This window comes from Canis aureus, chromosome 5, assembly GCF_053574225.1.
Source record: "Canis aureus isolate CA01 chromosome 5, VMU_Caureus_v.1.0, whole genome shotgun sequence".
Lineage (NCBI taxonomy): Eukaryota > Metazoa > Chordata > Mammalia > Carnivora > Canidae > Canis > Canis aureus.
In genome coordinates this window covers 55,210,515-55,233,633 of record NC_135615.1, presented here as the reverse complement: position 1 = coordinate 55,233,633, position 23,119 = coordinate 55,210,515, and the positions used below count along the sequence as shown (strand labels likewise).

General features: G+C 44.8%; 2 protein-coding genes across 8 annotated transcripts in view; both read right to left on the bottom strand.

Annotated features, from left to right (window-relative positions):
* Positions 1-1,166: 1,166 nt before the first annotated feature.
* Positions 1,167-22,029, bottom strand: MARVELD2 (MARVEL domain containing 2). 4 transcript variants are annotated; one of them, XM_077898071.1, is made up of 9 exons: positions 21,926-22,027; positions 19,408-19,459; positions 19,145-19,255; positions 17,148-18,296; positions 13,731-13,766; positions 7,657-7,805; positions 7,224-7,395; positions 3,764-3,814; positions 1,167-2,944 (listed from the first exon to the last, which is right to left on the bottom strand). In XM_077898071.1, the coding sequence occupies exons 4-9, from the start codon at positions 18,279-18,281 to the stop codon at positions 2,822-2,824; spliced, it is 1,665 nt and encodes a 554-aa protein (XP_077754197.1). In that variant the 5' UTR covers positions 18,282-18,296; positions 19,145-19,255; positions 19,408-19,459; positions 21,926-22,027; the 3' UTR covers positions 1,167-2,821. The 4 variants fall into 4 exon arrangements, with proteins under 4 accessions (XP_077754197.1, XP_077754198.1, XP_077754195.1 ...); XM_077898072.1 differs by having other exon boundaries at positions 19,104-19,459; positions 21,926-22,028; XM_077898069.1 differs by having other exon boundaries at positions 19,145-19,459; positions 21,926-22,028.
* Positions 22,030-22,303: 274 nt separating this feature from the next.
* The window catches only part of RAD17 (RAD17 checkpoint clamp loader component), a 31,548-nt gene continuing 30,732 nt past the window's right edge, over positions 22,304-23,119 (bottom strand). For 3 of the 4 annotated variants that reach the window (XM_077898065.1, XM_077898067.1, XM_077898066.1), the window contains one exon: positions 22,304-23,060. In XM_077898065.1, the coding sequence (XP_077754191.1) occupies positions 22,796-23,060 (265 nt within the window). In that variant the 3' untranslated portion in view covers positions 22,304-22,795. The remainder of the gene's footprint in view (positions 23,061-23,119) is intronic. The other variant, XM_077898068.1, reaches the window with a different exon arrangement.

Below are 23,119 nucleotides of genomic sequence, written 5' to 3'. Positions count from 1 at the left end.
CATGGGGCTTGAACTCACGACCCTGAGATCAAGAGTCCTATGCTCTACTGACTGTGCCAGCTGGGTGCCCCAAAAGTGGTGGGACTTCTTTATTTTCTAAGCTTTTCTACTTACTAGCTTTTTTTCTTTCCCTTAAAATTTTTTTCTACAATAGTTTCTTTTTTTTTTTTAAGGTGCAAATCAGAAAAAAAATTCCAGATTCTTCCTATGTTGCCTACCTTTTGAACATTGGCGCATCTCAACATCAGGTTGAATACACAAACCATTTCTAGAAATGCACATAACCAAAGCGGGTGCTTCATCGCCAAGCCGTGCTCTTCTCACACAGATCCCCCTGGACAATAGCCTCAGGTTCTCTGTGTCACCAGCTCCTGTATCTTCAGTGCTAGAACGGCATCTGGCCAACAAAAGCATTTGGCACCTAACTGGCAAAGGAATGCGTGAAGAATACGTACTTCTCTTCCTTCTAAATTTTATGTATATTGACACATTCTCATATTAAGTTTAAAGTCAGGATACATGTTAAAGTCATATGCAAGAAAGAAAAATGTACAGGGATATTATCTTTGCTTCTGGATCTCACAACATGCTAATGGTGGCTGTTGGGTTGGGTTGTATCCTCCCCCGCAAAAAAAGTTCTAACCTCTGGCACATTAAGAATGTTACTTGGAAATAAGGTGTTTCTAGGAGTGATTAGTTAAGATGAGGTCATTGGACAGAAGGTAGGTGGGTAACCCAATATGACTGCTGTCCTTAAGAGGAGACAGCCATGTGAAGACAGAGACACAGGGAAAAGGCAACGTGAACGTGGAGGACTGGGGCGATAAACACACAAGTCAAGGAACGTCAAAGATTGCCAGCAAAGTAACTTCCATAAGGTTTGAGAGGGCTTGGCTCTGCTGACACCTTGATTTCAGACTTCTGCCCCAAGAACCATGAGACAATACGTGTCTGTTGTTGTAAGCCTCTCGGCTTGCGGTACACAGTGGCCTTGGCTTTGAATTTTTGCAAATAATGGGGGAGGAGGAAATCATCACCTGAACATCATGACCTACAGGTTTCCGATGACTTTCAGTTTGTTTTCTGATAATGGGGAATATTTTCCAGAACATGCCCAGTCAACATAGGAATGCTAGAAAAACAAACAATAAAGGGTACGCAGAAAAAACAAGTCGTCGAAATTTTAATATGCCCAGGTACTGACATGAAAAAATTTAAAAAGTTACAACATTAGTTTTCAAAGATTAACGCTTACAATTATAGTAGAATCAGGCTTCACAAAGTTAAACTTCTTTAACACTTCATTTCTATACGAACCTAACTCTTTAGAATCTATCAAAATGGCATTATTTCATGGTTTTGGGTTTTTTCTTTTTCCCCTTTTTAAAAAGTATTGGTGTGCTTAAGTGAAATGTTAACATGCGGCCCTAACATATAAAAAAGAAAGTGAAGCTGTTTCAGTTAAGGGGCTTCTAGAGGGGCCTTGCACTTTCTTAGGGGTCACCTCTCAAGACACTTTAGGGCTGTAAGCTTACTCTGAGAGCCACTGCATTAAAATATCAACAATAAACACTAAATGAGATTTCAGTGATAAAGAAAAACTAGGAAGTCCATTCAATATCCAACACTTCTTAGGCCTCTGGCTTTTCCAACTGCTTCTCTTTGGTTTCATTGCTTTAGAAAATTATTTAAACAGTAATTGTTCAGATGGCAGCTATGTTATACTTTTGTGCCTAGGAATCTGTCCGCAAGGTAGATGCCGCCGAATAGGATCCATTAACAACGAAGTTTTAAAAACATTTTTTAAGGTAGTCCATTGTTCGTACTAATAGAAACAAAACACTTCTTGCAGATAAAGCGTGGCAGCCAAGATAATGCTTGGGAAGGTGAAGCATTACAATACATCAAAAGGACATTCTAAGTAAATGTAGGATCACGGAGTCTCAGCCAACAGGGGCAGGAGAGGCAACAGTGGTCACACAATCCCTGTCCTGGACGTGGACAGGAACGGCCAGGCTGTGGGGTCGGGGGACCTCTGTGATACTGACCTCAGTGGGCCCAGGACCACAGGGAAGCATCCACCTCTGGCAACAGGTGATAAGAGTTCTTGATCGCAGAAAAAGAAATCCATGAGACACATGGGCCTCCTGGGTAGCTGCTGGAGCTTGCTCATTAAGAACCCTTCCTTGGCAGTTTGTTCAAGTGACGATCGCTTCTGCAGTCTGCACCCTCTGATGGACTGTGTATAATGTACTGGGGTCTCCACTCAGTGCTTTCCAGACAGGACTCATTTCACCCTCAGAACAACCCTCTCCAAGGTAGGTACTCCTCTTAGGTCCATTTTTACAGAAAATAGGCACAGAGAGATGAGGTAACTTGCCTGAGATCATAAGACTTGAAAATGTTGATCTCGGATTCAAAGCCCTTTCAAGAGAAGGCAGGACACCTTGGCTTGGAAGAGAAATGTGTTCTAGAGAAATCCCAGGAGCCTGCCCGAGTTAAAGATGAAAAAAAGCAGCACCAGAAGTGATACGCTGTGTGCTCATCATGCTGTGAGGATGTGATCTCTAAACAAATTTTAATAGGATAGATATAAAACGTACACAGATGTAGCATTTCTTCCATCCTGAGTAAAGGCCCTCGGTAAATACGAATTTGTTTTGAAATGTCTGAAGTGAAATCGTACAAACATGGCATGATATACCAGCTAAATCAACTAGAAGCCGATGCAGGAAGCACTTGCTTCTCAGCACAGACTGGCACGAAAAGGACAGTAAATAAATATTAAGCTTAATATTAAAAAAGTGGTTTCAAATAAGGTTTAAGAATAACCTTGTACATTCCAATTCATTACTTTATCATATTCTTGGATTCTTTGCTTTATGTGAGAAAGTTTATTCTTCAGATAATCACAGCGTTCTTTTTTTTCCAGAAACGTGGGATCCTGGAAAAGAAACACAGCCATTATTTTAGCCTCTAGTTTCCTCAGTGAAGAACCTAGAAAATGTAGATTATCATCCAGAAACTGACCCTTCATAGCAGATTTTCTACAACAGGTTTGAAAATCTTCCTAATAACAGTTATGCTCTCTGCATTGTTAAAGTAGATTTTATTTTTTAGAAAACTTTTAGTTTCACAGCAAAGTTGAGTAGGAAATACAGAGAGCTGAGACAACTTTAACCTTCAGTACTTTAAAATATATTAAAAGCAAATAATACATACGGAAAAGATGAATAAAAGCTCTCTCCAGCCTCTACTGACCTATGCAATTAAGGATGGAGTAAAAAACATAAAATAATTTTTTTTGAAGGAAGTGGCAGTGAAAAGTTCTATATTGGTGCTCCTTTCTCTAGGTTGCTAGAAACCAGGTTATAACAGAATGTGTTCAGGACAGAGAGGAGAAGAAAAAGCATTCAGGAGCCACTCCTATTCTCTAGTATGTAGCATCTGAAGAAATACTAAAAACAAACGACTTTAGCTGAAAGACTCTAAGGTTTGTCAGCTGACATCACTGTATCTGGAGAGGAACATACTTTGAAAAGAAAATGATTTTTTTAAAAAGATTGTATTTATTCATTCATTAGAGATGTAGAGGGGGGAGTACAGAGACAACAGGCAGAGGGAGAAGCAGGCTCCATGCAGAGAGCCCAATGTGGGACTTTGTGGGACTTGATCCCGGGTCTCCAGGATCAGGCCCTGGGCCGAAGGGAGGCACTAAACTGCTGAGCCACCCAGGGATCCCGAAGAAAATGGTTTTACTCACGTTCTTTTTTTTCTTAAACTCTTCATGGATTCTTGAAATTCTCTCATGTTCCTAAAAATAACATATTGTAGATACTTGAATTAAGACACTTGCTTTTACACAGATTGTCTCCTAGTATCTCAGCGTACACTGGGAATTAAAACAGGGAATAATTTGTATTGAAGACTATAATGAAAATATTCATGCACTAGAATTCGATGAACTGGATGACGATTAGGGGGCTTACTACCCGCCACGCACTGGGATCTAGGGGTGAACAAGAGAGAAGGACCCGCCCGCGTGAAACCTGAACTGAATCCCAGGGCCACTGCTTGCCACTTGTCTGACGCTCAAGCCTTTTATCCTAAGACTCCGTTTCCTTACTGAGGTGGAAATAATAACCCCAAGTGCTTCATAAAGTGGTGAGAAGGTTCACATATTTGAAATGGTCCTCGTACAGTCCTTGGTATGTCATAACCACATTACACACGGGGATTAAGCGGTTGAGACTATTCGACTTTCAAAAAATAACTAGTAAGGTTCCTTCTAAGTTTTACGGTACATATGAGATTTGTTAATGGATTGAACAGTCTATCCAAAGGGAGCAGATTACTAGAGCAAGGCCCTCATTTATCCAAGGAAACTTGTGCGCTCGAGTTGTCGGACACTATAATAAATAAAATATAAAATATAATATTTTTAGTTCTACAAGCCTACCCTGAGAACATTTCTCATCACCCACCCAACATTCTTTTTGCAATATATTTTAGTTCTTCAAAGCCTCCTGCGTGAGCTTCACTGTGCTTTGATCTCGATGCCAGCATCAAGAATGACCCTGCTCATTCAGTTGTCACCTGTATGAAGAGGCCCTTAACTGGGAGTGGGCGGGCTGCCTGGGGCCAGGGGGTGCTGTGATGGAGACGCAGGCAGAGGTAAGAGCGGCAAAACTTTTCCTAGAGTCTGTCAGAGAAACTGAATTTAAGACAGCGAGGAGAAAAAAAAAAAAAGACAGCGAGGACCAGAGAGATGATTTTAAGCAATATTCCTATTTTATAGGCTTAGGAAAAGGGCACACAACCAGGTTTGTGAGAGAACTTGTGCCTCCACACCAGCCCGCTGTGCTGAACACCTTCCTGAGGCCCCGTTAGGAAATGAATGGGCCTTGCCAGCTGCAGCGGATGCCTGATGAGAAGTTGGCTTTCGTGATATAGTCACTATCTCCACTTTAGAGACGTACGTGATGAGACTCTGAGACTCGCTGTGGCCCTCGCGTTTGGCTACTTAGGTACTTACCATGCTGTGTGCAAACCAGAGGAAACGACGGTTGTTGATGCTGTATAGAAATATTGTGGGAGGACCCAGTCTCAGCCCCTCTCTAATGGGGACCCTGGCAGTCCTCAAAGACAGACCCGCATGCCCGAGACCTTGTCCACTACACAGAGCCCACAAACCAGAGCCCCGTGGGCTAGGCTCAAACTACATGGCACGATTGGATTGCTCCATGACATGTCTGTCAAGCAGCTTGCTCTCCCCAGCATGGGCCCAACCGGTTTCCTACAGCCTTGCTCAATCCTTCCTGCACTCCTCTGAGGGCCTATAAATTTGGGGGACCTTTTTGGACCTGTGGACCTTACTGACCCTTCAAATGGTACTAAGCAACCCTTGACCTGCAATATTTGCTGGATTTCTCCTGCTTCCTGGTACTGGCGTCTCATAGACAAAACCGTTCCTTTGCTCCAAGATTGGGAAAATGCTACTAGTCTAGGTATTTTCGCTTAGAGAACTTTGTAATTTATTTATTTATTTTTAAAGGATTTTATTTATTTATTCATGAGAATACACACACAGAGAGAGGCAGAGACACAGGCAGAGGGAGAAGCAGGCTCTATGCACAGAGCCCGAAGTGGGATTCGATCCCGGGTCTCCAAGATCATGCCCTGGGCTGAAAGCAGCGCTAAACCACTGAGCCACCTGGGCTGCCCGAGAACTTTGTAATTTTTTTATTAATTTTTTAAAAATTTTTATTTATTTATGATAGTCACAGAGAGAGAGAGAGAGAGAGAGAGGCAGAGACACAGGCAGAGGGAGAAGCAGGCTCCATGCACCGGGAGCCCGACGTGGGACTCGATCCCGGGTCTCCAGGATCGCGCCGTGGGCCAAAGGCAGGCGCTAAACTGCTGCGCCACCCAGGGATCCCGAGAACTTTGTAATTTAAAGTGATTTAAATGTACACTGAAGGGACACCTGGGTGGCTCAGTGGTTGAGCGTCTGCCTTTGGCTCAGAGCGTGACCCCAGGGTCCTGGGTTCAAGTCCACATTGGGCTCCCCACGGGGAGCCTGCTTCTCTGCCTGTGTCTCTGCCTCTCTCTGTGTCTCTCATGAATAAATAAAATATTTCAAATAAATAAATAAATAAATGGGTGAATTTTATGGTATGTGAACTGTGTCTCAGTAAAAAAACGTACATCTGATAAAAAAAAAAAATGCCGCTGATTATCAGGGCATTCCTCATTTCAGAAATCTTAAGATGAGAAACCCCCCACCAACTCCAGAACGGGACAGAAAGGGAGGGAGCCCCTGGTTTCCTCTGCCACCATGTCGGCGACCAGTCTGGTTGGGCCCAGCAGCTCAGATCTATGATCCATCCTCATGTACCATGCGCTCTTTGGATCTGGGGCAGTGACCACTTGGCCATCACTTAGCCCTGGACAATGCAGAGAAGGCATGACCACTGGATGCTCCCCCCTTTGTGGATAAATCTCTCTTGACTGATCTTAGTTTAAGCGTGCCATCGGTCTCCTTGGGGACCCTGATAGACTCAGTATGCATCTGAGGCAAACTCATAGTTTACTTAAATAAGAAAATAGGGGATCCCTGGGTGGCTCAGGGGTTGAGCGTCTGCCTTTGGTCCAGGGCATGACTCCAGGGTCCTGGGTTTGAGTCCCAGATCGGGCTCCCTGCATGGAGTCTGCTTCTCTTTCATCTTGTGTCTCTGCCTCTCTCTCTCTCTGTGTCTCTCATGAATAAATAAATAAAATCTTTAAAAAAATAAAAAGAAAACAATTGTTTTATGACTATTTAAACTATTTAATAATTGAGGGTAAAGGGACGCCTGGGTAGCTCAGCGGTTTGGCACCTGCCTTTGGCTCAAGGCGTGATCCTGGAGTCCTGGGATCAAGTCCCACATCGGGCTCCCTGCAGGGGGCCTGCTTCTCCCTCTGCCTGTGTCTCTGCCTCTCTTTCTCTGTGTCTCTCATGAATAAATAAAATCTTATAAAATAATAATAATAATTGAGGGTAAAAGACAGGAAACTACATAATGTGAATCGTAATCCTGACTCGTGTGCCCCTGAGGATCTCAAATAACTTTCCTAGACAGACAGCAAAGGCACAGGGTTCGTGTGGCCTCCCTGCCACCCATGGGAAGGTCAGATTCGATCCTTCCTCTGGCGGCTCCCCCCAGGTGGCTGCAGGCACTGACCTGTTGGTTTTCTGAACAACGCGGCAATCTGCTCATCACCGCATCCAGCTCATCAAACTTCCTCAGGACCGCCTGGACTTCGGCAGAGAGCTCTTTGTACTCCGAGAACTGGTCTTGGAACACAGCCTTATAGCGCTCCCGATCATCTTCTGTCTGAATCACAGGGTATTTTCTGAGTGGGGGCGAGAAAAGTTAACCAACGTTGTAACTTTTTCACTGAAAACAGGCTGAACCAGCAACAAGCTTAGCTTGCTCCTCCCTGGCCACGCAGTAGTATCTTCAGTTCAATATATTACCTCCTGGGCAACAGACAACTGTTTATATAGAAATGATTTTAAGCAGAGGGCATGGCCTTAGAGACCAACAGGAAGATGAAACGCCCATGTGGGGGCGTTTCTCTCTTTCTACCTCGAAGAAGGGTTTGGACACTCACGCCACATAGTCGGGCATCACAATGGGTTTAGGGATGTGGCCGGGAGGGATGTGCCCACTCAGGAATTCAGGTTTCATTTTTGTTGGTCTCAGTTCCTTGAAGTTAACCTCTTGGTCTCTCTGTCTGTCACCGGTGATGGCCACTTCACACTACAATTTGGGAGAAAAAGAGGATTTATTTGTAAACAGAGGCAGAGGGAGAAGGGGAAAAAAAGACCCACGAATTTATTCTTAGACGAAAACAGTGGGAAGAAGGTGGAAGCCACGATTAGTATTTCACTTGCGAAACGCATGCTTTATGGTCACAAAGCTGTTCTGAATGCCTTCGTGGCAGGTAAGGGGGACCATCTGACAGGTAAACAGCTGTGTGTGTGTCACATGCGGGTGATGAAATGTTAAATGTGGGGTCTTACACACTTTATTTAGGATTTATACCCCCAACTAGCTATAAGATAATACAAAACGTAGTTCAAAATTAGAAATTCAGGGGGATCCCTGGGTGGCTCAGCAGTTTAGTGCCTGCCTTTGGCCCAGGGCGTGATCCTGGAGTCCCGGGATGGAGTCCCATGTCGGGTTCCCTGCGTGGAGCCTGCTTCTCCCTCTGCCTGTGTCTCTGCCTTTCTGTCTTTCATGAATGAATAATAAAATCTTTTTAAAAAAATAGAAATTCAGGGGAAAGAGTGGAACAAGGCTCCTTAAGTGGAAAGAGGGAAAAAAAGGGTCCTGGGGAGCTGCATATGCACCAACCCCACGGAGTCCCCAAGTAGGTCGGAAAGGGAGGCAAGTTACACTGTTCTCACTGCCTGAGAAAGGAAAGCAAGCCAACCCGGAGGAAAGGCAGTGGAGGCCTTTCAGTTCTCCAAGAGTCCTGAACCTGTGGTGCCCTGATTGAAGTCTCCCCGATTGCCCAACGGGAAAGTTCCTTGAGGTCTTTTTGGTAAAAAATGGTACATTCAAGGGGTGCCTATGGGGTTCAGTTGGTTAAGCATCTGCCTTTAGCTCAGGTCACGATCACTGGGTCCTGAGATGGAGCCCGAGTCGGCTTCTCCATCTCCCTGTGCTGCTTCCCCCTGCTTGTGCGTGCGCGCTCTCTCTCTCACTCTCAAATAAAATAAAATAAAAAAATCTGTTTTAAAAAATGGTACATTCAAAACAGGAGAAATAGCACAAGATGAAAAGGCCCGGAGAGGAAGTTGTGGGCCACTGGCCTCCAAGTGCTAAAATACCGACGGACAGGAAGCAGGAGTGTCAACGCCCAGGGGAACCCAGTCTGGAAAGGGCAGGCTGATACGCATGTGCAGCTTTGGGGAAAGGCTGTTCAGGGACCCCAATGGGCAGGGCCCAGAACACCAACCACACCGGTGAGGCTGGTGGAAGCCGGGACAGGGGTTTCCATTTTACGCTGGAAGCAGTAAGATTCAGAGAGGTTAAGTAAATTTTCTAGGGCCTCACAGCCAGGAAGTGGAAAAGCCATGGTTAAAACCCAGAACTTCGGGGCTCCTGGGTGGCTGGCTCAGTTGGTTAAGTGTCCGCCTTCAGCTCAGGTCATGACCCTGGGAGCTTGGGATCGAGTCTGGCATCTAGCTCCCTCCTCAGTGGGGAGCCCACTTCTCCCTCCCTCTGCACCCCCCACTCCCTGCTGCCTCGTGCTCTCCCTCTCAAATAAAATAAAATCTTTAACAGTAAAATAAAATGAGGGGAGCCTCTTCTTGGCTTCAATAAATGGATTTCTATTTCAAGGCATCCCTCTTTAGCTTCTAAATATTTAACAATCCACCTGCCACACAGCTGGTGGAGGGAGCCACTAGGGAGCAAGCCAACCCTCTTGAGTTTGGCAGCAGCCCCAGGTGTCAAGCTCAGATTTCTGGGTCAAAATCATAAACTCTGCCCAGGTAAAATTTTTTTCCCCTAGGTAAAGTTTTTCAAGCAGGAACTCTTCATCTTCTTTACTTGCCCAGCCCTGATTCTAAGATTCACTTTTTAATACAAAAAGGCACTGGGTGTTATTCTCTATGTTAGTAAATTGAACACCAATAAAAAAAAAAAAATAAATAAATAAATAAATAAATAAATAAATAAATAAAAAAGGGAGCTTTAAGAAGTCAGATGATTTTCACCGGGACTATTTTATCTGCTTTAAATTTTTCTGTTTTTGTGCTCTTAAGATTTTTCTCCACTGTATTTGGGTGAAATATCACCGATCATCAGTTCAGAAATCCTCACTGAGGAAAAAAAAAAAAAAAGATCTGAAAGTACAGATAAGACAAAAGAATCAAAACCTCTTTAGGCTCTTCCTGGAAGGCTGCACTAGGCTCCAGCCCTGGGACGCGCCCCTCTCAAACAGTATTCCCGACTACAAACACACAGCCCCAGGTTTCACGGGACCTTTCTTTGCTTCTAGCGAAAACGAGTCTTGTCAGCAGGTATCAAGGAAACCTCAAGGGGGGTAAGAGAGAGTAATTAAGCACCAGGCTAAGTAATGGTATGGTTATAATTACTAAGCTTTTCAAATTAGAAAAAGAAAAAACAAACACGCTGAGGAGGGCGGTTGGGGGTTGGGCAAAATGGGTGAAAGTGAGTGGCGGGGGGGTCCCCTTCCAGTGAACTTATTTAAGTCACAGGGATAAAAAGCCCAGCGTAAGGAATGTAGTCCGTGTAAGAGTTGTGTGGGGACGGATGGCAGCTACAGCCGCAGTGAGCACGGCATAAACGTCTAGAGAAGTCGAATCACCATGTTGTACGCCTGAAACTCACTTGTCACGCCTTGATTTGTCTGTCAACTTTTAGAAAGTCTTGTGAATAGGTGATAGCATAATCTGATGTCAGGGTTAGCAAGTCAGAGTGCTAGCATGAGGAAGCAGGTTTCATATCATCCTCAGGGACTGTCTTCTAAAGTCCTTTTCAGCTGGGTATTTTCCACGCAATCAGCATTATTTTAGGACTCTCACCGGGCTGCCATGCAGCCATGACGGTCATTCCCGGCCAGGGTGGGTTCACGGGTTTCCAGGTCAGTCCCTCTGAGAGGCAGGAGTTACTGAAGGGTTAAGGCAGTAGTACTGGCAACAGGGAATGAGTATTGGCCAGCATCTGACCAAGCCATTCCCATGATGACTCCCAACTGGGAGGAGGGCTCTCTTCATTTGGTCAACTTCACCTAGGTCTTTGTACTAATACTGGAAGGCAGCCATAGAGTAAATTAAGGAAGCTGCGCTTAAATCTCAAAGGGTTAGTATTATTAATGCTTTAAACATATGCTCTACCTTGCTTGTCAATTTTATTTGAAGTTGTTTATTAATTTAAATCGTTAAAAACTTAAAAAATTTTTGAAAAGGTAATATATACATACACCTGACATATAATTTGAAAGGCCAATAGGGTATATGATGAAAAGTTAAGTCTCCTTCTCCCCTGGCTTCCCACAGTTAGGTGGTGGCCCTCCTAAAGGCAGCTGCTTTCTTACTGTCTGTTGGCCTATCTACTTGTTATATAATAGTTTAAAAGTGAGCATCCGTTTAGCTTACTCTGATATTGAGTACCACTGAGTTACAACAAGCCTAACTGAAATGCACATCCTGACAGCAATAATATATAAATATCAAAAATTAACGCACAAGGGAATCAGGAAGTTAAAACAAAGTACAATAAGATCAAAGAAAAAGCCACAGGCACATAGTAATACCACTGTAACCATAGGAACAATATGCATAGTGCATTGGCGTGTAGCTCTAGGTCCATATTGCCTTGGGATAGAGGAAGTCCTCAGTCTTCTGTAGACCACCCGAGCCCAGCCTCATTTATCCCATCCTTGGTTAGTCAAGGCTGCTCAAGTATCATGATTTCTAAAGATTTATGGATCTCGGCAAGGCTCCACTGCAAACTGCAATTCAGATAACCTAAGTGTCAGAAGTAATTTAAGGCAACTGACCCATTAAAAACTCTGGCTAATTACAGTTCCCAAAAGGGATGCCTGGGAGGCTCAGTGGTTGAGCATCTGCTTTCGGCTCAGGGCGTGATCCCTGGGTCCTGGGATCGAGTCCCGCATCGGGTTCCCTGCATGAGACTGCTTCTCCCTCTGCCTGTGTCTCTGCCTCTCTCTCTCTCTCTGTGTGTCTCTCATGAATAAATAAATAAATCTTTAAAACAAAATTACAATTCCCAAAAGATGCTCTGACAATTAAAAATGCTGAGTTTGAGACATTATCATCAATAAATTGATTTCCCCAGGAAATAGCAGGGAACATAAATCTTTTATTTTATTTTATTTTTTTGAGAAACAAGTTTAGTTTTGTAGTTCTTGCTTACTCTCTATTCCACACATACACACACAGACACTTTGTCTATGGTTTTCTTTTCCACTAGATTTGTAAACTCCCAGGAAATGGAGATGATGCACCACATAGTATTCATATCACTAGCCCACCATCTAATTGGGACATAGCTTGTTCAAGGAATGAATGTCGACACAGATGTATTCACCACAATCCCTTGGACAAAGTGTCATCTGTCCACTCCAGAAATCCCTCACTTTACTGTGAACCAAACATTTTCATATAATATTTGTGCTGGAGAATAAAGTTGAAAACAAAAAAAAACCACCTATAAAAGGTATTTTCAAAATGTACGCACTTAAAGGACTTTATAAACAAGCAATCCAGGGATGCCTGGGTGGCTCAGCAGTTGGGCGTCTGCCTTTGGCTCAGGGCATGACCCCGGGGTCCTGGGATCGAGTCCCACATCGGGCTCCCTGCAGGGAGCCTGCTTCTCCCTCTGCCTGTGTCTCTGCCCTTCTGTGTGCCTCTCATGAATAAATAAATAAAATCTTAAAAAAACAAAAACAAAAAACGAGCAATTCAATAAAAAAATGGACTGGATACAAAAAAGTTAACAGGGAAGGAAAAGCCAACATAATACATGAAAAATGCTCAATCTCACTCCTTATAAGAAAAATGCACATTATAACTACCTTAGATATTATCGTTTTTCACCTATGAGGCAACCTGGCAGTCAAAACAAGCATACACATTCATACAATGCAATACTATTTAGCTATAAAAAGAGAATCCAGTTCTTTATGTACCAGTAAGGAAACAGCTTAGAAACATAGTGTTACGAAAGAAAATATAAGGGCCATATCCATGTGTATGAGGTACTAGCATCTGTGTGTGCATGCATATATTTACACGTATGGGTAATATGAACGTACATCTGAAAGGAACCACAAGGCCCTGATGACACCAGTTCCTTCCAGTCGGGAGAGCTGTAAAGCTGAGGAACTGGCATGAGAGAAGACTTCGGACTAGAGACCCTTTGAATTCTAAACCAAGTAAACGCACTCCCTTTCCAAAGAAAAAGTTCCAAAGGCTGGATTCTCAACCTCTTACTTAGAAATAACGCCCAATATTTTAAAAAATGGACTTTTCAATGAGGTGAAATTTTGATTAAGATATATTAGGCATTTACATATACATAAATAATTGTAACGACAGCATCTCATGTAATCCTCTCAACAGACATGTGAGGTAGGGATTTATTGCTATTATTCCGACTTGACAAGAAATCAAGGCAAGGAAAGTGAGATACCTTGACCACTGCTGTGCTGTTAGTCAATTCTGGAATAGGAATTTTCTTCCTGCCACAACAGAATTTGGCATCATCTGGAAGTGAGCTGAGAAGGACGGCAAAGGACAGCAAAGGACAGCAAAGGACAGCAAAGAACTTTTAAAAAGGCTATGGAAAGTTCGAGAGAATCAGTTCTTCAGTTAAAAAAAATTAAGTATTAAATATAAAGAGAGCCAATTGCTCATGTGCATAATCTTTTTAACCCAGAGAATGAAAAGAAGCTACAAGAAGTATAAGAACTTACGGTCTTGCCCAATATACATTGTGTTTATGTCTAATTTGATCCTTTCACAATGAGAAAAAAAGCTCAAAGTTGAACTCAACATTCAGTTCGAGACTCAGTGTAACAGATTCGCTTTCAGAGACATAGTGAGGATCTGCTCCACAGGTCAACAGACCGGGGAGAAAGTATTTAGCAAATCTAGACATCAAATATAATGCGATCCTTATTCTTACCGTTTTCCTTTTTGATGGCAATGATGGTTCACTTACCTAGAACAAAAAAAAAAAAAAAAAAGAGTTAAAATGATTTTCTCAGAGGGTATGGGGCTGGTTGGAAATATTTTCATCCATTTGCATTTAAAGCCCAGTTGCCATTTCACAGACGTTGCTTCTCTACTTGACAGACGCTACTCCTCTGGATCCCGGTGTCGTCCAAGGGGCTACCAGACGTGGAGGGTGGGGGTTCACTCTAACTCCCTGCCAGGCGGGAACACACAGCACAGCTGGAATCACACACAGGACAGGGACTGACTACCAGGCAAATCGCGTTGAATCAGCTGGAGGCCACATTTATTCTTGGCTCCTATTACCTTGTGTAATTAGTTTGAAACAGTCATAGTCATAAAGTTAATAGGGGAAAAAAACCCTACAGGCCGTTATAAGTTCTCACTTTTAAGAAGTCACAGCAACACAGAGACTGGCACAAGCTCCCACGTGAGAGGTAACTCAAGTCTTTTTTTTTTTTTTTTTAAGATTTTATTTATTTAAGATTTTATTTATTATTTAAGATTTTATTTTTTTATTTATTTATTTTTTATTTTTAAGATTTTATTTATCTCATGAGAGACACAGAGAGAGAGAGAGAGAGGCAGAAACAGGCAGAGGGAGAAGCAGCCCCCATGCAGTGAGCCTGATGCGGGACTCGATCCTGGAACCCCGAGGTCACGCCCTGAACCAAAGGCTCAACGACTGAGCACCCCCAGGCGTCCCAAAATTTTAAATTCTTTATTTTGTGTATGCAGAGGTGAGTTTAAGAAATAGGCTTAATGTGCTGCGATGAATTTTTAGAAATAACTTGATTCTATGTGGAGTTCTACTGGGATTAATATATTTTGTGACAAGAGAGCATGGATCACGTTGAAACAATGTTGAGGTTCTTCCTATAACACATTAAAGTATCTTTCATACAACCAGGAAAGTTTTTCCTTGTTATGCATAAGATTCATGCAAAAGATTAGACACAAAATGTATAGGTCAGTGAGTAAATAAATAGGTTACTGAGTGAATAAAGACAGGATTTCATTTTTATCTACAGGTTTGCCTATATATATATATATATATATATAAAATTTATAATTATACAGTATGTAGGAAATCTTTGAAAAGCACAAAAAGAAAAACGCACACAATATATTGACTTAAAATTAAGAAAAAATTAATAAGATATTTTTGGTAATATAGAAATTTCTGATACAGGGGCCCCTAGGTGGCTCAGTGGTTAAGCACATCTGCCTTTGGCTCAGGGTGTGATCCTGGGGTCCTGAGGTCGAGTCCCCCATCAGGCTCCCTGCAGGGAGCCTGCTTCTCCCTCTGCCAGTATCTCTGTCTCTCTCTGTCTCCGTGAATAAAATCTTAAAAAAAAAAAAAAAAAAGAAAGAAAGAAATTACTGCTACACACTCCTCCTTAGAAGAAAACAAAACATTAACTTATTTCAGGGTATAATGAAGCTAAAAGAACACACTCTTAACATTTTTGCTACTCTTCAAATAAAATAATTTTATTATATGTGCTGCCGAAGCGAGCACTCAAATAAAATAATTTTAAATATGGCTTTTGTAGAATCTGATCCTCCAGGTATTATTATTATTATTATTATTACTAATTATTATTATTTCTCCTATTTAATTAGTTAAATCCAGAAATAAAAACAAGTGCCAGGCTCCCATTCTAATTTGGGTACACTCATCTTCCCCCAACCCCCAAATAAGAATAAAACATCCAAATGCCTGGGCAAGTGTTCACAGTGCATGTTCACTGCAACTCAGCCCTCAACACTTAAAAAAAAAAGAAAAGGGGATCCCTGGGTGGCTCAGCGGTTTGGCGCCTGCCTTTGGCGTAGGACAGGATCCTGGAGTCCCGGGATCGAGTCCCGTGTTGGCTCCCTGCGTGGAGCCTCCTTCTCCCTCAGCCTGTGTCTCTGCCTCTCTCTCTCTCTCTGTCTATCATGAATGGATAAATAAAATCTTAAAAAAAAAAAAAAGAAAAAGAAAAAATGTGGATCCCTGTATTCTTAATTTTAGTCACCGAAAGAGAGCGGCACTCATCGTAACCTGTAAATGAACACTTTCCTCCGATAACTGAAAAGGTTTTTTTTTTTAAATTTATTTTTAATTAACCTTTGCTGCACTCAAGCATCCACGCTGTCTTCAACCTTTTGCTTCCACGAGGACACGTTTACTGTACTGAAAACGGTATTATTCTCCGATGCAGAAATCGGGTAGCCGTGTTGCTCCCCTTGGGCATCGCGGCGGCAATGGTGTAGCCAATGAACCATAGATCGGATTACACATCTGGGACCTGCCTGGGGTGTCAACGACAAGTGACATGGCAGTGGCATGGGCCGTCCCACGGAAAGCAGGTTGGATACGGGGAGCTAGGAGTTTCGAATTTCAGATCGTATAAAATAAAAATTAAAATTAAAATTAAAATTAAAAAGAAAAAAGAAAAGAAAAATGAGGGGATCCCTGGGTGGCTCAGCAGTTTGGCGCCTACCTTTGGCCCAGGGCGTGATCCTGGAGACCCGGAATCGAGTCCCATGTTGGGCTCCCTGTGTGGAGCCTGCTTCTCCCTCTGCCTGTGTCTCTGCCTCTCTCTCTGTATCTCTCATGAATAAATAAATAAAATCTTAAAAAAAAATTAAAAATGATAAAATAAATAAAATAACAAATAAAATAAAGTAAAATAAAATAAAGTAAAATAAGACAAATAAAATAAAGTACAATAAAACATAAAATAAAGTAAAATAAAATAAATGAAATAAAATAAAATAAAGTAAAATACATAAAATAAAATAAAACAAATAAAATAAAGTAAAATAAAGGAAATGAAATAAATAAAATAAAAGTAAAATAAAGCAAATAAAATAAAATAAAGTAAAATAAAACAAATAAAATGAAATAAAGTAAAAAACAAAGTAAAATAAAGCAAATAAAATAAATAAAATAAAGTAAAATAAAACAAATAAAATAAATAAAATAAAATAAATAAAACAAATAAAGTAAAATAAAGTAAAATAAAGCAAATAAAATAAAATAAATAAAAAACAAATAAAACAAAAATAAAAAAATAAATGAAATAAAATAAAGTAAAATAAAGCAAATAAAATAAAATAAATGTAATAAAGTAAAATAAAACAAAATAAAGTAAAATAAAGCAAATAAAATAAAGTAAAATAAAACAAAATATATGAAATAAAGTAAAATAAAATAAAATTAAAATAAAACAAAACAAAATAAAAATAAATTAATAAACAAATAAAATAAATAAAACGAAATAAAATAACACAAGGGCTTTTATAAACACCTTGTCTTGAGGACGAGGCGTTTCGCGGGAGCGGCCCACCGGGAAGGGGAAGGGCCCGCAGGTCTCACCTCCCGCGGCTCCAGGTACTGCCTGTGCCTCCGGGCCACCTCGTGCCTCCACAGCTTCAGGCAAACCAAGGCTCCGATGAGGTAGACGATGGTGATGCCGAAGAGGAAGATGAGGGCGGCGACCTGGCCCCCCTCGACCCGGCAGAGCAGCGCGTTCATGGGCGTGTTGAACAGCGGGTAGGAGCACAGGCCCCCGCGGTTGGTGTCGTTGACGTACACGATGGCCGCGGCCATGTACAGGATAAACAGGGCGACGTTAAGGGCGAACTCCGTGAGGGGCCACCAGCTGGAGTCCAGGAGGATGGCCCGGTAGTAGGTGGTCATGCCGAGCACCAGCACGCCGACCGTGCTGACCCAGGCCAGGCCGGCGACCACGAGCACGAAGGGGGTCCTGGGGCCCCCGTAGTAGTAGCCGCCGCCCAGGCCGCCCAGGCCGCCCGCGCCGCCCAGGCCGTAGGGCTGCCCGTAGCCCACCAGGTTGTACCACTCGCTGTCCTTGTACAGGTAGGCCGTGACGCAGGCGAACACGCCGGCGCCCAGCAGCAGCTCCAGCACGCCCAGCACGCGCAGCAGGCCGGCCCACGACTTCATGAAGGAGTACCTCAGGCGCAAGTCCTCCTCCCGCTCGCTGCTCGAGCGCGCGCGGCCGCCCGGCCAACTGCAGGCGTCGGGGGCCCAGGCGGCCTCGGCGTCGCCGGCGTCTCCGTGGGACGCCCCGCGAGGGCCCGGCGGGGACGGGGAGCCGCGGCCGGGCCGCCGGGCGGGCCTCGCGGGAGAGGCCGGCGGGGAGCACTCCACTCCGTCCGAGATGTACCCGACGTCAGACCCCGCCCTGCCCCACCGCGGGGCCGCCTTCCCTCTGAAGAAGTTCTTCCAGGACTCCGGGACGAAGCGCCTCACGGGCTTGAGATCCGGGGCGATGGCCGGCTCCTCCGTGTCACTTGAGTAGAAGTCTGGGCCGAAGGGCGGCTGTAACGGGAGAGGGGGCGGCGGCAAGGGATCGGCGCTCACCGCCAGCTCGCTGTCGCCGAGCGTCCGCAGGGTACCTGTGGGGCCGTCGCCGGACGGGGACTCCCTTGGGACGCCATCGTAGTGCCTGTCCCGACTCCTGGACCTTCCATCATCCGATGACATTGGTGACCTTTACACCTGTGGCCGAGATTAAAGTCATCGCTCATGCCCAGTGAGTCATTCTTTCAGGTAGGCTTGGTTTTATTCATTTTTTTTAAGATTTTATTTATTTATTCACAAGAGATACACAGAGAGAGAGAGAGATTGACAGAAAGGCAGAGGGAGAAGCAGGCTCCATGCAGGGAGGCGGAGGTGGGACTCGATCCTGGGACCCTGGGGTCACGACCTGGGCCAAAGGTGGCACTAAACCATTAAGCCCCCCAGGGATCCCCTTGATTTTATTCACTTAATGGCAGACGACCATATTTAGGGAACCAGTATGATCATGTCTGATTGTGTCGAGACATGTAAAAATGAGAACATAAACTATTTTAAACATACCTCACATAGGAGCCAGGGATATCATCATTGTTCTCTATGATTTTAAGGGCAGTCAAAATTAAGATCTTAGTTCTGTTTTTTTTAAGATTTTATTTATTCATGAGAGACACAGAGAGAGAGAGAGAGAGAGAGAGAGGCAGAGACACAGGCAGTGAGAGAAGCAGGCTCCACGCAGGGAGCCCAATGTGGGACTCGATCCCTGGTCTCCAGGATCACACCCGGGGCTGAAGGCAGGCACTAAACTGCTGAGCCACCCAGGGATCCCCAAGATCTTAGTTCTGAGTGAAAACATTGATAAGTCTAATTTACCTGTGAGCCCTATGAACAACAAAGGGCAGAAACCATACAAGAAGCTGAATTTTAATAATGCAGGATCCCAAGACACCCCCAAGCAGAATCCTTTCCCGAAACATCGAAATCAAAATATTTAATAGTTGAGCATACCAGAGTCTGATGGGTCAGCAAATACTCTTCATTCCCCTCACCTCAAATCCTGCTCTGGAATGGCCCGGGAGACGCGGTCCGTTACACACAGGGATTGAAGCCCTTTTTTCTGAAGTCAGGAAAGTCCGTTTAGGGGAGTTGTGGCTTCCCCTCTAAAATATGAATACTTGATATTAGATTTAAAAAACTGAATTGTGAGAGGGGGAAAAAAATCACTGAAGGTTAAGATTCCACAAAAGTACAACACAGAGCCACCATGTACATCACGTGTGGAAATCTTTATAGAGCAGTCACCCAAAGGCACCTTGTTGCTGCACGGCGACACTCAAAAGTATCTCAGAGGGGCTTTGATCCACCTAAAAAATAAAGCAGAGACGGGATGAGCACTGGGTGTTATGCTATATGTTGGCAAATCGAACTCCAGTAAAAAAAAAATATACAAAAAAACCCACATCTTGTTTTTCAAAAAAATTTAAAAAGTGCTTTAAGCAATAAAAAATAAAAAATAAAGCAGAGAAAAAGCACTTTTCCTACACCTGTTGATTTCCTTCACAAAACCAGCCACTTTCTGTCGACAAAAAGAAGGACACTCTTCGCTAATGTAACTACGAGGTTTAAGGCACAATGAATTTCTCTCTCACGTTGCTTAGAAGCGAGCACTTACTGAAAACGCACTGGGCACGTAGCACTGTACTTGGCACCATGAAGGTCTCAAAGTTTAACTGGAGCATCTCACCTTTGTGGTGTTGAACCGCTTAGAAATTCCTAAGGCTTTGGTTTTTTGTTTGTTTGCTTTTTTTTTTTTTTTTTAACTGAGAGAGAGAGAGAGAGCAGAAGGAGAGGGAGGGGGAGAGAGAGAATCTTAAGCAGGCTCCACGCCCGATGTGGGGCTCGGATCTCACAACTCTGAGATCATGACCAGCTCGAGTGCCCCACTAAGGCTTTGTTTCACATTGTAAGATGGGAACCTATCACTCAACGAATATTTACCAAACACCTGCCATTACACCAGACGTCCTAAAAGTGCATCCATGAACAAAACCAACGGAAATTCCTGCACTCATGGGACTTAAATCTCAATGGGGGATGGAGGGAGGATTCCAGATAACAGATAAGGGAAATGAAATACACCGACTGGACGGTAAGGAACAAAGAATGCTGATTAAGAAAAGCACTTTGCCGGCAGGGTTTATACAATTTTAAATAGAATGACCTGGGACGTCTTCATAGAGAACGTGACGTCTGAATGTAGAAATGAAGGGGGGAAGGAGGAGGCCAGGCAGGCATCAGGGGAAGTGATCCAGGCAGATGGAAAAGCTAGTGCAAACGCCTTGCAGCAGGAGTGCCTGGCAAGTTCAAGACCTATGAAGCCCTGCAGGCCAGGGGGAGAGCAGAGAGAGAGAGAGGGTAATTGGCAGAATTAAGTCCACCTGAATTATTAGGGCCTCGAAAACAAATGGGAAGGGTTTTGGCTTTTGCTGGGAGTGAGAGAAGTCAACAGCGCGTTCTGAGTAGAGCAGTGACACGATGTGACGTGTTTTAGCAGGATCAGTCTGGATGCTATGTCCACAGCATACTCCGGGAGACAAGGGGCCAAGAGGCCTCTGACTTGGTCCAGTGGACCATGGTGGTAGCAATGGAGATAGAAAGAATTCGGGTTTTTTTTTTTTAACGCAGGGGATTAGAAAGGTTTAATTATAGAAAATTTCAATCAGGGGATCCCTGGGTGGCGCAGCGGTTTGGCGCCTGCCTTTGGCCCAGGGCGTGATCCTGGAGACCCGGGATCGAATCCCCCGTGAGACTCCCGGCGCATGGGGCCTGCTTCTCCCTCTGCCTGTGTCTCTGCCTCTCTCTCTCTCTCTCTCTCTGTATGACTATCATAAATAGGTAAATAAATAATTGAAATACGGTTTTGCTATGAAAAGTCGAACCAAAAACACAGAAGTAAGGTGAGCAAGTCTTACAGACGTCAACCTGTTTGACGCACATGCGTCTAAAGGAGATCCCATCGCTTACTTCCCCACACCAGTAAAAAAAAAAAAAAAAAAAAAGAGTGCTCCGGGCTCTAATGGATTCACCTTATCTTCACCTGTGCAGAGTGGCGCATCTGGATTAGAACACCTTATCGAGGTTTAAGGGAGAAAAATGATTTTTAAATAAAAAGCAGAAAGTCAATGTGAAGAATCATGGAATAACAAAAGACGTGCTCTTCGAAGGGGCGGCCACCCCGCCCTCACCGCGGCCGTCGGGGCGGGCACCGGGGACCGGGCTGCCCTCCTCGGGGACGCCGGGCTCGGAGCCGGAGCCGGAGGCCGCACGGACCCAGGGGCGGGTTAGCGCGCCGTGAGGCTCCGCAGGGCCCAGGGCAGCGGGAGGCCCCGGGGGTGCTCACGGCCCAGGCGCGATCGGCAGGACCCTGGGGTCCGCGCGTCCCACACACCAGCCCCTTTGCAGAGCCGACGGGACGCCCCAAAGCGAACGGAACTGAGTCGGCGCGCAGGCCGGGATCCCAGGACCCCAGCGCCGGGATCTCCGCCCCGTGCACCTGCCCGCGGCGCACCTGCCCCGGCGCCGGGCTCCCACCCCCGCCCCTCGCACCTGCCCCCAGCGCCGGGCTCCCCCACCCCCGCGCACCCGCCCGCGTTCCTCGGCGAAGGCGGGCTGCGGGAGCCCCTGCGTGTCGGCCCCGCTCCCCCGGGCCTCCCTTCTGACCGGCCTCGGCCGCAGGCTACGGCGGGGCGGAGGGACGAGCGCCGCGGGCCTCTGGTCCCCACCCGCGCACCTGTGGGGGCCGCCGGGCCCCTCCCCCCGGGTCCACTCACCTGCGCGGCCGCCGGGAGGAGCGCGCACGCCGCCCGCCGCACGGAAACCGGGCTCCGCTCCCGGGGCGGGGCCGAGGCCAGGGCGCCCCGCCCGGCTTTGTCAGCCGGACTCCCGCTCGCTCGCGGCCCGGAGGGGCGGGCCCGCCCCGCACCTCGCTGCCGCGGCGCCGGGCCCAGCTCCGCCCGCCGAGGCGCCGCCCACGCACCCCGGAAAGGCCCCGACAGGTGGGCCTAACCCTGCCGGAGTGCCCGGCGCAAGGCTGCCGTTTCTCCCGGTTTTTTGAAAACTTAACAATGGATAAAGGAGACGCATGCACTATGACCAATGATACCTCGCCGGCAATACATATTAGGAAATATTAAAAGAAGAAACGAAAAGAAATTCAACATTTTAATTTTGATATAAATTAAATACTTTCCAAAAAGCATCTAAAGTAGTCCACTGTACAGCATATAAAAATGGTATTGAGAAGTCAGAGACCATAGAGAAACTGGATAAGGCACAAGATTTATTTACACTCAATTGCATACTAAACTTTCATAATTCGTATTTACAGCCCCATAAAGTCTTAGTATTCTAAATTATTCCTTCACATTTTTTTATATTTGGCATAATGTTCAAACACACTTCATTCACACTGACCTCTCCCAACACCAGACACAAGACTAAATAAATACTAGAAAAAAAATTTGAGGCTTGATCTTCTGTTTACTTCAAAATGACAGAGAAGTCAGTTTCTTGTGCTGAAATACTACAAGAGTGGAGAATTAAACTGTCATTCACTTGAAAAGTGTATTATCTTTGTTCAGATACAACTGAGTAAAATGAACGTGAATCTGCCGGTGGCACCATTAGCAGCAGGCCGGCTTCTACGGCCCATCGCTTTCATAGTCTTCTATTACCAGCTCTTCTTCTTCCACGTCTCCTTGGCCTGAAAACGTCTGAGGCTGGCTGGCGGGCAGTTCACTTCCACTATTTTGACTCCAAGGCAGACAGCACATTTCAGGCTCAGCGGTCTGAGTGGGTTCGCCCAGGGCTTCCTCTGCAGGCTGCCCTCCATTAAGCTGGGCTTCATCTCCACTGTCAGGGTCTATCAGTCCGTGTTCCCTGTCTGTCAGGGCTTCCATTTTCAACCTGCCAGATTCAGAATACAAGCATTAATAATAACCAAAAAAGGGGATACCTTTAAATTA